The sequence below is a fragment of the Tamandua tetradactyla genome, chromosome 14, assembly GCF_023851605.1.
Source record: "Tamandua tetradactyla isolate mTamTet1 chromosome 14, mTamTet1.pri, whole genome shotgun sequence".
Classification (NCBI taxonomy): Eukaryota; Metazoa; Chordata; class Mammalia; order Pilosa; family Myrmecophagidae; genus Tamandua; species Tamandua tetradactyla.
In genome coordinates this window covers 65,697,781-65,714,579 of record NC_135340.1, presented here as the reverse complement: position 1 = coordinate 65,714,579, position 16,799 = coordinate 65,697,781, and the positions used below count along the sequence as shown (strand labels likewise).

General features: G+C 43.1%; 1 protein-coding gene across 3 annotated transcripts in view; it reads left to right on the top strand.

The window, feature by feature from the left end:
- The window catches only part of TNFAIP8L3 (TNF alpha induced protein 8 like 3), a 51,418-nt gene that overhangs the window by 11,565 nt on the left and 23,054 nt on the right, over positions 1-16,799 (top strand). Inside the window, exon 1 of one of the 3 annotated variants that reach the window (XM_077127884.1) lies at positions 14,368-14,470. The exons of 1 other annotated variant lie outside the window; for it this stretch is intronic. In XM_077127884.1, coding sequence (XP_076983999.1) covers positions 14,422-14,470 — 49 coding nt within the window. In that variant the 5' untranslated portion in view covers positions 14,368-14,421. Of the gene's footprint in view, positions 1-14,367; positions 14,471-16,757; positions 16,780-16,799 lie in introns of those variants that run through there. One more of the 3 variants, XM_077127885.1, reaches the window with a different exon arrangement.

Genomic DNA, 16,799 nt, shown 5'->3' with positions numbered 1-16,799 from the left:
CACATCTTTCTCCCCTGCCCATCAGATAGAGCCAGCCTAAGCATCCAGGAAGCTTGCAAGAAACACAAGTATTTGCCCTTGACATTCAACACTTATGAGAATTTTTAACCCAGTTTTAAATCCAGCCCCAGTCACTCTTAATGATTATTATCCCTTATCTTTCTTGGTTTGTATTCTGAAAATGATGTATTTTTACCCCTGCCAGATATAAAATTATATATTGACAATGCATTTTTCACCGTTCCAGGAAATTTCCTCCTTCCATTGAAAACAAATCACTCTTTCTTAGTTTCAAGTGGAAGGCAGTATCAGTTCCCTTATTAGGCAGTCATATTTCATTAATTAGAATATAACTACATGACTTTTAAAGGAGAGATTAGAGAATGTGAGAGGCAGAATGCTCAAGATAGGAGCAAATTCTTGGAGAAAGTGTGTGTTCTGCTGAGAATGATGGATGAGCAAGCGTGGTAAGCGCACGGGCATTATCTGCCAGAGAGCTGCCCAGGAGGGAGGTCGGTGATGGGCTGAAGCTTGGGGATAGGGGGAGGAGGTTGGTTTTCAATCATTCTTGTTTTGGGGGAGTTTTGTTGTTGCAATGCAAACATCTCCGCATAAAAGGGGCTTTGCAAAATTGTCATAACCCCATGAGAGTGCCTTAAGTCTGAACAGAGTGTGAAGAGGGGTGAAGGTTGGTGGTAATTGGGTTTTGTTAGCTGCCCATTTACATTTAGGCTGTAAATGGGCAAAATCATTACAGGCCGGAAAGGAGAGCAGCTGTTCATATCTTAGAAAGTTAGGGTCATGTGGCTGGAAAGCCAGAGGGCTATGGGTGCCATAGGACCATGTGCATTCTTTTGAGTCACTTGTCCTGCAGCCAGTCTGCCTGTCACTGCTGCCCTGGCCTGCTTAGGCCCCTCCAGAAAAGCTGGAATCATCACCCTCTTCCCCACAGCCCAGAAGTAATTCCTTCTTGTGATTTCTCCCCCATCCTCCCCATCTCCCTAGTCCCAGCCCTATGCCTCATCCTTAATGCCTGTGCTTTCCCTGCAGCATCTCACACCCATTGCTCCTCTCCATCTCCTCTGGCTTGGACCTCCACAAGCCCTTCTGGGCAATAGAGGGACTAAGGCAGTGGAACTTGGGTTCTGTAGCTGTACCTGGAGACTGCTCATGAAGCAAACATCTCAGTATCTTCCAGTGAGGAAAATCAGGCCCATATACAGGGACTAGCTTTCTAAATAGCAATACTGAGGGGTACTCAACAGTGGCACCATGTCTATGAATTCTCAAGGCAAGTGATTTCCAATGTAGAGGTCTGAACGTAGACAAACCATCAATCATGTGTATAGATGGAACAAAGTAAGACATGTAAGGTGTCAAAAAATTATCTTACCATGTCCCCTTTCTTAGGAGGGCTAAGAAAGCCCCTTTCTTAGGGAGCTGCTCGTTCAGGGGTTGGTAGAGTGAGGCCCTTTAAGTTGGCTTGCCAACTCCTGTGCTGGAAAATGTGGTACATTGAAATGGGGCAACAAATTAAAAAGAGGAAACCATGAGATCCCACAAACAGAAGACAGAAACAGGAGAGAAGGGACATATGATGAAAGGAGATCCCAGGATGATGGCCTGTATCACACGCAGAAGGAAACGTACCCAGATTCAAGCTGATGGACAGAGGGCTCCCAGAGGGCTCTCCCGGAAAAAATATTGACGTGGTAGATTGTTGGCATGTTTGAACTGATTGTGAAGAACTTTATACTTTGGTAGAGTACACTTTGGGGATAAGTTTGTGCTAACTAAATCACTAACCAACCAAGAGAAAAACAAGACGATGTTTAGCTCCTGAGAATACAAGATGAGTGAGAAAGGAAATCCAGCCGTAGAAGACATTGAACACTATATGACTCAGCTGAGAATGATATCTAAATTGTAGTAATATAATCACTGAGGTTTGATTTAACTGAAAAGTGAAATACAACTACAGTGGAAAGTGGAAAGAACAATGAATTGGTAAGAGAGCTACATACATCTTTACCTTCCATAGTAGGAAGCTGAAAGTGAATAAAATCAAGAACTAACGGTACTCACTTCGGCCCTGCGCACACACGTAAGCAGCTTACCTGGCACCAGGTAGACCGTCACCAGGAAATTCAACCCCTTTGTGACCTCATACTGCAGCAAGAACTGCAAATGCCACGTCGATGCTTCTTCACACGTGCATAGGAAGGTCACGTTGTCCCTGCTTTCCAAAGAGCTGCGGCAGAAATGCAATGTCCACTCCAGGCCTTCTGCAAGGACGACGAGGCGCAGGTGGTTCAAGGACACTGCGAAGTCAGCAGATTGGCACGGCGGTCCTGGTGTATGGAGTGTGCCGCCGACATCGAGAGGGTGCTGTGTGAGAAGGCTGAAGGCACCAGTCCACGGAAAAAAATTATTGAATGCAAAGCCAAATCTCAACAAGTTGGAAAAGAGAAAATGCAGGAATGAACGCATCCTGTTGTACACCCATGGTTTAACTGTATATTTTAGCCTCGCGTTGTGTTCCTTTGGAACTTTTCAAGATGTCTCTGGAACGTTTCATTTCCATCTTGTTTTGTTATTGATATGTGCCTGCATAAATTTACTTGTGCAGTTTTGATTAAAAATTGGAAATTTTCCTAAAAAATAAAAAAAGACTTAACGGTATGAGCATGTAATTTAAATATATAGAGGCAATTACTAGTAGAATCAGTTAGGATAGGTGAAAGTGTCTTTAAGGAGCCAGCATCAGAGGGGGGCCAGAGGATGCTGCATTTTCTTACAAGCCTTATAGAATGGTCTGACTTTTAAAATAATATTACCTGTGTTACTTTAAAAATATTTTTTCAGTAGACAAGAAGGAAGAGTGATTGATCAGCTCAGGAAGTGATGTTGTGGCCACAGTGCCCAGTGGTGGAGGGGCTCAGAGGGGGCGCCTGGAGGCAGCAGGCTTCAGTGTCCCAAGCCCAGGCCAGCTCTGGTTACATTATTGCCCCTGACATAAGCATAAATACATTTCAATAAAATGCCAAGACTGGGCGGGCCACAGTGGCTCAGTGGCAAGAATGCTTGCCTGCCATGCCAGAGGACCCAGGTTCGATTCCCGGTATCTGCCCATATAAAAAAAAATGTCAAGACTGACAGCCACGTATTCACTCAGTGAGTGTTACCTGCATTCCTAGCCCTGGATGGAGTTGCCAGGATGAATAAACCATGACTCCCGCCCTCAAGAAGTCAACAGACAGCTGAGAGATACAGTGATTCATCTGGCCAAGGGACAGTTGCTCTACAATTGATAAGAATATACTAGAGGGAAAAGTGATTGCAACGAGAAGTCACCCAGAGGGTAGAAGTCCTTCTGGGGGTGACCCCTCAGTGGAGCCCTGGAGGTTGAGTAGAAATTAGGTAGGCGGCCTAAGCCTGGAGAACAGAATGTACAAAGCTGCAGAGGGGACCCAGGCACTAGAGAGCCTGGTACGTGTGAGACCTGCCTATAGCCAGGAGTCAAGAGCTCGGAGAGTGTAACAGATAAAAATAGGAAAGGTGAGCAGAGGCTAAATCATCAACCCAAGGGCCTGGCGTGCTAAAGAGTCTAGACCTCATCTTGAAATTTCTGGAAAGTTAGTTGAGTTGCGCTTCTTACTGGAGGAGTGGCGTCATCAAAGCCTGCACTCAGCACGGTGTGAAAAGTAGAATGGAAGCTGGGGTAGAGAATAAGGAGACAAATGATCGTCCAGGTGAGAAATGATGAGGCTCTATACTAAGATGGTATCAGAGAGGCAGAGAAAGGCAGAGGCATTTCAAGATGTTAACGTGGCTGAATTGACAGTCTGATCCCCCATTAGAAGGGAGGTGAGTGAGAGAATTAGGCAAGGGTTGGTTCTCAGGTTGTATCTGGACTCTGGATGGACAACAGAGCCAAGTATAACACAAGGAGGAGGGCTTGAGGAGGGTAGAGAAAGGAGAGGAGTGAAGGCTTGGACATGTGAGTGTGAGGGGTCTGTGGGAATAGAAGATAGGTCTCGGGGAACATACTGGGGAGGGGTCAGCACATGGGAAGGGATGGCATCTCACACACAGAGAGAGAAGAGGGTCCTGATAAACTCTGACTTAAAACATAGGCAGAGGAAAAGGAGACATGGCAGTGGCTGGAAAGGAGCAAGCAGAGGAGAAGAGGAAGACCAAGAGAAGTGGGGTCAGGAAAGCAGAGGCTGAGGAGTACCCTTGCTGCTAGACGGCAGGAAAGCTGAAGACCGAAGAGTGTGTCAGAGTGCCGAGCTGGGCATTATAGGATGGTTAGTGTATTTGTCCCACCCATGAATAGCCTGCAGAGCCCCTCACACTGTGAAAACCAAGAATGCCCTCCCGTGTTTCCAGACACTCCTCAGGGTGCCTGTAAATTAGAAGATCTTTTGCTGACCTTGGTGAGGGGAGGAGCCGTTGAGTTTGGGGTGAAAGCCAGGGAGGAACAGAACCACAGCTCCTCTTCCTAGTAATGCCACTTCACACTCAGGCCTCTCCCTGAGCCCCTCCTCGCCTCCATCCCTGGCCCCACACTCTCTTCCCCATAGTGTCATTTCCTGTGCTGGCCAGTCACTGTTTATTTTTTGAGGTTTAAATTTATTATTGAGCTACTATATGCCAGGGATACTGCAGAGAACCCAGAAGCTAGGGCACCCTCCCTTCTCCCAGATCTCACAGTGAATGAGCCAGGGAGGCCAGGTGGGAGGGGAGTTCCTTGAATAAGCCTGGGTATGGGTGGAGGGAGGGTTTTCCATGCCGCAGGGGGTGCTTGGATTTGGGGAGAAGACACAAAATGGTGTGACAGTAGGGAAAGGATGAGCCCCTTTCTCCTTGGGGTGGTGAGGTGGGGTGACAGGGGTGTGAGGCCTAGTGGAAAGAACTGACCTTGAGGTTTCAGACCCAACCCCCACATGGAGCTGCGTCCTCACCAGGCGGCAGGGGCCCCAGGTTGGCCAGGGCTTGGTGATGCTGGCAGGGCTTGGCCTGTGGGTCCTGACACCAGCACCGGAAGAGGCCTCGGGTAGAGCCAACATGACTGCCTGGTCTCTGGCCAACACAAGCGAAGGCCTAAAGGGAGGAATCAAGAGCCCCAGGAATAAGGGGAGAGAGGAGACATTTCAGAGGGAAACCACAGAAGAGGAACACTGGGCTTTGCAAGGTCAAAGTCCCAGGTTTTTCAGAGGCAGGGAAAAGCAGTAGAAACACAGCAGGAGCAGAGCAGGGCGAGAGCTCAGGGGGGAAGCAGCGTGTGAGAGCAAGCAAAGCTGATCATCTACCCCGCAGGCATTGGCACACGGGTGCCCAGTGCTGTTCTTTAAGGATTAAGCAAAATTCAATTTCTGATTCTGAAAGAGTTACTATTGAATTGGGACTATAGAAAAATTGGTGGAAAATCATGTAGTCCAGCTCCTCATTTAACAAATGGGGAAACCAGAAAGAGGAAATGAGCCCCTGGGCTCATGGTGGGTGTGTTGGTGGGTGGCAGAGTGGGGAGTGAGGCTGGTCTTTCCTCCACTCCTGACTGCTGGCTCTGTGGCTAGACACAAGGCAAGGGCTCGGCTCTTTGGTTTTCCTGTATTTGGGGAGTGGCTCAGTGGCTACAACCCTGGTACCTGTAGTCCACAGGACAGCCATTCGGATGGACAGCCATTCTCAGCATTTGTGAGTGCCCGTACCCGGTGACTTGATTTGAAAATACCGAGATTCAATCAGGGAAGAGTAAACTGCCCCTTTTTGTGGTACCATTTGGCATTACCATGAAGTATAAATAATTTACTGCCTTTGAGACAAGTATGGGGAGAGTTTAATTTAGAAAGGAAGACTCAGAGAGAGACACATTTATGATTAGCTTACCAGATGTCAGGTCTCCACAGCTAGTTTGGGCTTAGCTCTTGAGTAACATGAATGCAATTCCCACTGGATTCAAAGTGGTTGAATCAGAGAAGGGGGTGCCGGCACAGCTTAGGAACCCAACCTTGGGAGACCTTGCAGGAGAGTGAGATAACACACCATCTCCCCTCCCAAATGCAAATTACATGCCTCAACACTCACTCCACCGTGCCAGGTACTGTGGAACCGGCGCATACCCAAAACATGGCTTAATTCATATCTCAGTTCTCAAATCAATGAACAAAACAAATCACAACAGAGACTATGTCAGGGGTGTTATAAATGGGTGCCCCTTTCCGGCTGTTCCACATTCGAATTGACTGACATCCAACAGTGTCATTGTATAAAATTCATATTCCACTGAAAAAAAAAATTCAATAGAATATTGAGTAAGGCGTAGTGCTGCCTGCCAACTCGTCTGCATCCAGAAGTGCCTTCTGGTTTTCTCTCCCTGTTGTTTTCCAACCTCTCTAGTACAGCTAACAATTTATCTTTTTTATTTTTTTTTACTTTTATTCCCTGAGCTGAGGGCTAACATGTATTAATCTACTTAGAGCACCTTCCAGGAGCCTCAGTCCTTTAGGCTCACAAGTACCTGCTGCCTCAGGCCATGGCTTCTTTATGTCTTCTAGTATAGACTGGTGTTTTGTTCCATTTTATTGCCTGCTCTTTAACATTTTAGGTTGAATACACTCCCAAATGGAAGCATTCCTAAGACTGGCTTTTTATTACATTGGTCTACTGATTTCACATATTTCCAAGTCAGCATCCTTCCCGGGCTCTGCATGAGTACGTCTGGTGGTCTGAACCTGGGTTTTGGAGCGCCTGCTGTGATAGAAAACAGTTCGGGAGCTGCCAGCAGAGAGAGGGGATCACCCAGAGAGACAGACGTGGCCTATGCTATATTGATCTCTGACAGATCCCAGGAATTAAAATAGCTTGTGAGTGCATGTGAGGCTCAGGGACGCTGCAGCCACGGAGAGAGGGTTCCTCCCCATGGTGGGAGGTGACTCAGCTGGCCCCCTCAGGTGATGATGGTGATTGTCAGGGCACAAACAGGCAGAGCCTGATGGGCAGGGCAGGCGGCTCCCTACAGAAGGTGAGAGGTGGGCCTTAGTTAAGAAGGCATTTGCATGTGGTTCAGTTCGACTTGCACTTCCCCAGTGCCTACCCCATTCCAGGTGTGAATCATGAACAGATAGTATCTGGGCCTCAAAGAACAAGAACACACTGAAATCATTCATCCAGTCAATCATTTGACAGACATTAGTGAGTGACTTGTACACAGCAGGCACTGTTCTAGTTGTGAGAATACACGAGTCTTCTGAGCACCAGTCTTCTAAGAACGCGGTGCCAGGTGCCAAAAGCCGTGAGCCAGTCACGGTGCAGCGCAGGAGAGGGGCTGTGTCCAAGCTGTGTGCAAGGACCACTCTCCCTGGGAGGGTGCGAGGGTGGCCAGGGACTCCGCGAGTGGGAGGAGGCCTTCCGCTGGGTGAGAGAAGCTGCTGGCTGTGCCTCTTCGACCTGGGTAAGGGGCTGCTGGATTCAGCTGTAGGCACAAAGGCTCAGAGCATGGTTGGCAACCAGGGCACCACCCTCAGGGAGAGCCAACTTGTGTTAGGAACTGTCTGGCTCTCATCTGCCAGACTGTCTCTTCACCCAGTTGGGCTAGTGCAATGCTCTCTTTGTGATGGGTTGAGCTCCCTCTGGCTTCTCCTTGGAACAACAGGCTTTTGGTGGGAGGGCTGGGATGGTGATGGGCAGAGCCAGAAGGTCTGTTTGCGGGGCTCCCTTTAGTGTTGCCTGCCACTTACAGGGTTAGGAGGGGCATTAGAAGGGAATCCTGCCATGTATCAGCAGGGGCTTCTTTAGACGCCCTCGACCCTACCACACAGTCTGGTGCTGCATCACTTGTTACTTTCTGAAGACTACTTCATATTGTGATAGCCAAAGCTGGAAACAATTTGAAAATCGATCGAAAGGGGGCTGATAAGGAAGTTGTAGCACATCTGTGGTGTAGAATATTACACTCTCATCAAACGATGATGTAGTACATTACTGACATGGAAAGAGGTCCTTAGTATGTTGGGTGACAATTCAGATTAAAAACAGTGTTCAGTGACATCATTTTTTGGAGAATATTAAAATGTTCATGCATGGAAGGATGTTTGGGAGACTAGATACTGTTAACCATGGTTGCAGCAGCATTGTGGGGACTCATCTTCTTCCTTTAGCTTATCTGTCTTTTCTGATTTTCCTCAGTGCTCATGTATCTTTTTTTGTAATAAGGTTGCTAAAGAAAGAAAATATTTGAGAAATAGCTCCTCAATCTCCCCCATTAAAATCGGACAGAGAAGACAGTACTAAAAGCATCCAAGATATTCCTGAGAGTGATCTAGCACTCAGGTCAGCTGCCTACTTTGTGGATGCTCTTGGAAAGAAAAGATGTTTCAGGGAAGCTTAAGTCAGTCGTTAAATGAAAATAGCGAGTATGCATTGTTTTGAGGAATGATTGCTCTTCTATGCCTGAATTAATAGTAAACATTAAAGAAGGTGATTCTCCACCTCACCTCCACTCTCAAAATACATACTAATCAAAAGTGGCTTCACAGTAAGTTTTCCTAAACCTTTAAAAACAGTTGATCACTATCTTACACACATTGTCATAGAGTATAGAAAAAGAGGAAAAACTACCCAGTTCCATTTATAAGGTGTTCTACTTTTGCTAGCTGCCAGAACGCAATATACCAGAAACAGAATGGCTTTTAACGAGGGGAATTTAATGAGTTGCTAGTTTACAGTTCTAAGGCCGAGAAAATGTCCCAATTAAAACAAATCTGTAGAAATGTCCAATTTAAGGCATCCAGGGAAAGATACCTTGGTTCAAGAAGGTCGATGACGTTCAACGTTTCTCTCTCAGCTGGAAGAGCGCATGGTGAACATTGCGACGTCTGCTGGCTTTCACGTGGCTCTACCAAAAGGGACTCTCTCCAAAATGTTTCCTCTTTTAAAGGATTCCAGCAAGCAACTCCACCTTCAGTGGGTAGAGACACACCTCCATGGAAATCATCTAATCAAAAGTTACCACCCACAGTTGGGTCGGTCACATCTTCATAGAAACAATCAAAATGCTCCCACCCAGCAATATTGAATGAGGATCAAAGGGCATGGCTTTTCTGGGGTCCACCACAGATTGAGACCGGCACATGAGGCTAATTTATTCTGTTATCAAAATTAGGCAAGGACAGTAGTAGGAAAATTAAAGACCATTCGCTTTCAAACATAGTTAAAAATGCTAAATATATTTGCTAGTAGAATTCAACAGTACATTAAGTATATAAGCACCATGACCAAGCAGGGCTTATCCTGGAAACACAATGATGATTCAAATAAAAAATTATTTTAGTAATTATCTAGATTAATATATATTAAAGGACATCAACCATATGATCATCTCAGTTGAAAGTGCGAAGAAAGCCTCCAATAATATTTGATTGACAGCCCTAATTAAAAATAAACAAAGCTACCTGCCCCGTTCAGGATGGCAGAGTGAGATGTTCAGGGCTGCATACCCCACCCCCCATCCCACACACGGAAGCTTTGAACAACCAGCAAAAACAGGCAGAAACATCTTTCTCAAAGCTCCAGAGAGTAAAGGACTGCATTAACAGGAAACCACTGAATCAATAAAAAGGCTACTTAAAGGCTACAGGAATTCAGGCCCCACCTGGCCTGCCCCTCTGCCACCCCTCACCAGCATGGCGAGGAACTGGCCTGTGCTCCCAGTGTGGATCCCTGATTCTGGAGGGAACGGAGTAACCCTTGTGCACATATTGAAAATTTGTATGTCTGCTCCAACTTGATGGTGGCCTGAGGGACTTGCTGTCCCAGAAGTTGTCTTGCATGTAGAAAGCAGCTCACTGAGCTCCCCTAGAGAACACTGTGGGACAGTCATCAAATGACTGTCTGGGGCAAGGGATTACTGGCTGTATGCTAGTACAGTACAATGCCCGGGACCATGAGGAAACTGTTTCCCAGGGATGAGGGAACATTTGGAACCATGTAAAGGGGGAATTCCTAGAGCCACATACGCATGCCAGAAGACAGGATTTATGGGCAAAGGTGCAGGGAGAACCCTACAGTTTGGCCTGGAGCCATCCTCTAAACTCATCATTTGTATGTATAAGCCAGGAAGGAGAGCGTTCACTCAGGTCAATCTGCAAAGTCTGGGAAAAGTGTTTTCTTTTTGCCTTCTTCCTTCCTTCCTTTTTCTTTCTTTTTTTTTTTCTTCTTTTGGTTAGCTCCTGGCATTCAAAAAAGACTCTGTCATAACACTAGTTGGATACAAGGTTAAGAAACAGACCCTCTGGCATCTAAATTTCAGCAATAACACATTAAAATACCAAAATATACAGGTTTCAACAAAAGGTTACAAAACATACAAAGAAATAGGAAGCAATGGTCCAGGTGAAAGAGAAGAGTAAAATATTAGAAATAACAATGGGAAGGAACACACTGGGACATACCAGACAAAAGACTTTTCAAAAATGGTCCTAAATATGTTTGAACAACTAAAGGAAAATGTGAACAAAGAACTAAAGGAAATAAGGAAAAGAATAGATGAACAAAAAGAGAATATCAGTAGAGAGATGGAAATTTTGAAAATAAATCACGCAGACCTTAAGATCATAGTAACAAGTTAAAAATTCATAAGAGATTCAACCACAGATTAGAGCTGGCAGAAGAAAGATTCAATGAACTTGTTAAGACAAGTAGAATCATTGTCTGAGGAGCAGAAAAAAGAGAGAATGAAGAGAAGTGAAAAGAGCCTGAGGAACTTGTGGGACACCATCAAGCACACCAATATATGTACTGTGGAGTCCAAAAAGGAGGAGAAAGAGAACAGGGCAGAGGAAATTATTCAAAGATATGGCTGAAACTTCCCAAATTAAAGAAAGACATGAATATACACATCCAAGATGCTTAACAAACTTCACACAGGATAAACCTAAATAGACCCATGCTGTGGCATATTATAATCAAATTGTTGAACACCAAAGATAAAAGAGAGAATTATGAAAGCCACCAGAGAGAAGCGACATGTCATGTATAAGGGAGCATCAATAAAATTAATTGTCTGTTTCTTATGGGAAACCATGGAGGCAGGAAGGCATTTGGATGACGTAAAGGTAGAAAGCAAACAATTGCCAACCAAGAATTCTATATCTGGCAAAACTATCTTTTGAAAATGAGGGAGAAATTAAGACATTCCCAGATAAACAAAAGCTGAAGGAGTCCATCACCACTAGACCCGGACCCACAGGAGATGCTGAGGAGAGCTCTGCAAGTTGAAAGGAAAGGACAACAGACGAGCGCAAAGCCACATGAGGAAGTAAAAATCTCCAGTAGTGGTAAAGACCTAGGTAAATATAAATGCCAGTACTACTGTGTTTTCGGTTTGTAACTCTGCTACTTACTACAGGATCTAAAAGGCAGATGCATAAAGTGAAGTAAGAAATCCGTGGTTTTGGATTCATAATATATAAACATGTAATTTTTGACAAGAACTCCATAAAGGTTGGGGGCAGGATATAAGAACATAGTTCATGTACACTACTGAAATTAAGTAATTCCAAAGCAAATGATCATTATAGATTTAGGATGCTAAATTTAAGCTCCATGGTAGCTACAAAGAAAATATTGGAGAATATGCAAGCTTATAGAGACAGAAATTAGAATACAGGTTGCCAGGGATGAGGGGCAGGGGGAATGGGGAGTTAGTGCCTGGTGGGTATATTGTTTCTGTTTGAGGAGATGGAAAGTTTTACTGATAGAAGGTGGTGAAAGTACCACAATATTGTGAATGTGATTAGAATGTTTATGTTGTCTAATGTTCCAAAAGTAAAAAAATAAAAACTAAAGAAACATGACAATTAAAGTTTTTTTTTAAATTACATGAAAAGAAAAGGAAAATAAACAAAATCCTAGCAAAGTCAGAACAGAAGGAAGGTTCCTAAACTTGGTAAATTGTATCCATCAAAAACCCACCAGCTGACATCTGGGGGGAAAATTTTAGATGCAATCCTGTTAAAGTCAGGAACAAGAAAGGAATGCCAATAGCATGCTTATTATTCAACATTGTACTGAATGTTCTCACCTGTGCATTAGGGCAAGAGAAAGAAATAGGAAATAGAAGAAAGCAGTCATTTTGTGCAGGCAGTGTAGTTGTCTACATAAAAATTCTGAGATGCTGCATAAAATCTGTTAGAATGCATCAAAATTTCTGAATAGGAGATAAATATACAGGAATCAGTTGGGTTCCTATACATGTCATAACCACTTAGAAACTAGAATAGAAAAGAAAGACATTTACAATAGCAACCAAAACTATAGGATACCTAGGAGTAAACATAATGAAAGATACTGCAGGAGGTTTATGGAGATGATTATAAAACATTGACACAGAGGATCAGACTAAATGGAGAGGTATATCGTGCTAATGGATGGAAAGATTCAATACCATCTATACCAGTGTACATCAGATTAATACAAGCTTTTCATGGAATTTGACCAAAAGATCCTAAAATTCATATGGAAAAATAAAAGCAAGAATAGGACAATTTCTATGAAGGATATGATGGGTGATGGGGAGCTTCCCTATGGCTATCAAGATTATAAGTTGTAGTAATTAAGATAATATGGTATTGGTACAGAGATATATAAAATAGATCAATGGAACAGAGCCAAAATTTCAACAATAGACCTGTGCAGTATGGAAATTTGATACAGAAATGGTGGCCTAAAACAGGTCAGTAGGGAAAAGATGGAGTATTCAATAAATTGAAAATTAAAAAAAGGAACCCCTACCTCACACAATATTCAGAAATACCAGATAGTTTAAAGACTTAAATGTGAAAAGCAAAAGGTAAAAACTTTTGGAAAATACATGAGATTCTATTACAACCCAAGGTAAGAAAAGATTTGAAAAAACAATATACAAAAGCCACAAACCATAAAGAGAAAGATTGTTGACACATTTGACTTGTGTTAAATTTTAAATTTCTATAATAACTAAAAACATCTAAGTTAAAGCATAATGCTACAGGCTGGGAGGAGAAAGTTGCAACTCCTGTAATAAGCAGAGGATTGGAATCCATACTATATAAATACTCCTTCAGATTAACAAGAAAAAGACATGCAATCCACTTGTGAAAAAAAAGCAAATAATATGAATAACGAATTCACAGAAGAGAAAAACCTGAATGCCCAATAAACACAAAAATAGGTTCAATCACAATAGTAATCAGGGAAATGCAAATTAAAACAAGATACCATTTTGAATCTAAACAAAAACTGAAAGGCAAAAACTAAAAAGGTAGACTATTCGAACTGTTGATGAGGAAGTAGAACCACAGGAACTCTTAATTGCTGCTGCTGGGAGTGAAAATTAGTGTATTCTCACTGCCGAGTGCTTGGCAGCCATCGGGTAGCACGCGTGTCACTCATGTTGTAGGTAGAAAACCCAACAGACTGAGTGCGTGCACATGGAGACAGGGTTGTGGACTGTTTTTGCTTGCAGAAAAGAACTTAAATGTCCATCAGTGGGAAACATGTATATATGATACATTCATCTAAGAAATTAAATGACTGACAAGCTAAATCTTGAAAGCATAATGTTGAATGAAGAGTGGTAGAAGGATTTGTGTAGTGTAACACCTTTTATTTGAAGTTTAAAAACACTCAATATAATGTTGATGAATGCATACTCATGAGGTGAAAGTATAAAACATAGAACAAAGACACATCAATTTAAGAAGTGTATATAGCCCTGGGGAGGATAAAGGAGAGAGAGGAAATTGAGAATAAAGTGGGCTTCACATGAGCTCCCTTTGTGAGAGCAGAATATTAAGATTTGTTCAGTCTACATGATGGTCACTCAAGTATTTGTTTATTATCTTGCTCTTTCTATATTTGCAGTGCATCCTGATTTTTAAAAAAAGTCTAAGGAAAAAAATTTGTCGCTTGCTTTTCATCTTGTAGTGGGCAGTAATTGAAAAAAAATGATGTTTGCCATTTCATGGATGGCAGTTTAGAATTCTGGGGCAGAATCCCAGCTCTGCCACCTCCTAAATGGGCAGCTTTACACAAGTTACCAAATCTTTTCCTTGGTTCCTTGACTTGTAAAATGGGGATGATGACAACACCAATGCTGATATTAGGACCTACTTCATAGAGTTGCTGCAATGATAGGATGAGTTACTGTGCATAAAGCATTAGAAGAACAAACACTACATAAATGGACTCTATTATTATTATGCCTGAATATACCCTATTGTTCAGAGACAGTGGTTATTTGTTATATGCCAGAGGGAAAGAGAGAACATCTTGCTTTTAAAAGAAATCATGTAAGTAGACGTTTTTAGTGATGGTTGCTCTTCTAATGCAACGAGACAAAAATATCTCTCAGAAATCCAAAATTGGATTGAGTTGGAAATGATTCACCCCCTAGTGACTTCACAAGTATCCACTTCAGTTAACGCTGGTAAGTAAAATTATCAAATGCACGCTGAGGTTTCAGAGCTGGCTGTAAAATCAATGTGAAAAGCAAAGTCAATATTTAACTGTTGAAATATATAGAATTCCCTCTAAAAATGAAAGCTACGTCTGTCTTCAAGTTTTGATGATTACGTTCTATTGCATAAGACCATTCCTTTGTATTAAAAAAAAAAAAGACACAACATAAATCCCCTTGCTAGATGAGGATTTAAATTGAGGCCTATTTAATGGTTTCAGATAAGTGAGAAATCACAGTCCTTAGGGAGCCAAGGGTAATTTTCTGAGAGCAGATGCAGGAAGGCAAAGATGGCAGGCTTTATCTGGGCCCACCAGTGGAGCTGAATGAATCACTTAAATCAGCTGTGTTTCAGTTACTTCATCTGTAAAATGGGGCTCACTGTACATCTCTTGTAGGATTGTTGTAAGGATTAGATCCAATGGTGTACACAAAGCTCGGGTACTTAGCCTGTGCTCGGTAGTTATCATTATCTCTCAGTAGTTATTGAGTACTGATTGCTCAGTGCTGATGGGTGAGTGGGTTGAAGTTTTAAGACAAGATGAAATTAAGGGCTGAAGGGTTTACAGCTGACCCTGCCAGTCTGTCTTCCTTTAACCTGAAATAAGTTTACGTCAAGGCCCAGGAGTTTTTCTAAATTGAGAAAAACTTGGTCTTCATATTGAAGCTGATCAAATGCTGCCTTTAAAGTGTAATTCTTCAGTGCAAAGATATTGAAGTGGTTTGAATCTGTTTTTCTATGGGAAGTGCCCTGTTTAGACTACCATTGCATTTTTATGTCTTTGCCCAGAACACTTAAAATATCTGATCTATCTAGGTATATATCCTCATGCCTGGCACCCCCAACAAGCACTGAACCTCCATTCCTGGCCACTAAATAAATGGATCTCTAGGTCTGAGCAGCCACCAAGGACAAAGCAAAAAACTGTTCAGTCCTATGCCTGCGCCAAAGGTAGTGAAGCCCATAGGAGCTGGACAACTGACCACTGGCAAAAGGGGAGAAAGTTGGCTAACACCACCTCCTGTTCTACATTGAGCTGTCTCTAGCAATTCAGTCTTTATGCCTCCCAATATCCACCCAAATCCTTCTGCATTCAGACTGCCTCTCCCTTCATATGCTAATTTCTAAATAAACTAGACTCTTAGTGGTGGGGGGAGGGACAGGGTTGTGGTGGGCCGAAAAGCAGGGAGAGAATTCCCATGGAGTTCTGATTTACAATAAGCTGTGAGTAGAGACTATACTTTAACCAGTTAAATAGGCATTTGCCTTTTAAAGGAAGAATCTGTTTGCCCCTTAGGATCCCTAATTGACAAATTATTTTAGAGGCTGAGCCTTTTCCCCATCTCTTAATGGGAAGGAACAGGGATTGAATGGAAAACTTGGAATCTCAGGGTAGAACAGGCCGAATATGAGATGCCTACTAGATAGGCTCCTGCAACCATCCCAGATGCCCCCCAGGTCACTCTGAACTCATCATGCTCAGGACTTCTTCCATCCTGGTCCCTCTGAGATTCCTGTTTCAGTCAGTAGCACAGTAAGGGCCCTGTCTCCCCAGCTAGAAGGCACACAGCACTATCCTAGACTCATCCCTCTCCTCCTCCTCAGTCATCCATGTGCTTGTTCCTCATTGTGCTCTCCGTTCCCCATAGGACAAGCTAAAGATCCACAAACAATGCATTGGACTGTCTTGCCGATTGTGATGGCATCCTACTGCCTTGGGAAATATCCCCAGGCAAGTAAAAGTGTTTGAAGTCCTTATTTCAAACAGCCTTATTAAAATTTTTGGAATTTTAATGGCCCATTTCTTCTCAGTTCTGATTAAGATGATTACTTTTAACTTGTATTGTGGCTGGGAGGAGCTGTTTCTCCCAAGTAGGGTAATTGTCAGTGGTGCCGTTTTCTTGCTGTTCATATTGTCTTGCATGATTAAGGGATTGTCTTCAGTCTTCGGTGTTAGGAATCTTTTGAAATCATTGGTCCATTTTGTGAGAGATTAGTTAGAACTAAGTAATATAATCAGTGAGTCTGTCTTAATCAAGCACACATAAACATATGCTGAAATAAGTCAAAGCTGCTGAAAGGAAACCAGCAAGGAATACAGCTCCAGCGTGGCTGTGTACAGTGTGATGGGGGGGACCTTCCCCTCTTTACTCTGAATGCCACACACCAGGAGGGGACCAGGGTCAGTCTGTATATTAAATATTAGTAAAGTTAATTTTTTTTTTTTGAGCAGGGGATGCATGATCCGGGAATCGAACCCGGGTCTCCCACATGGAAGGTGAGCATTCTACCACTGAA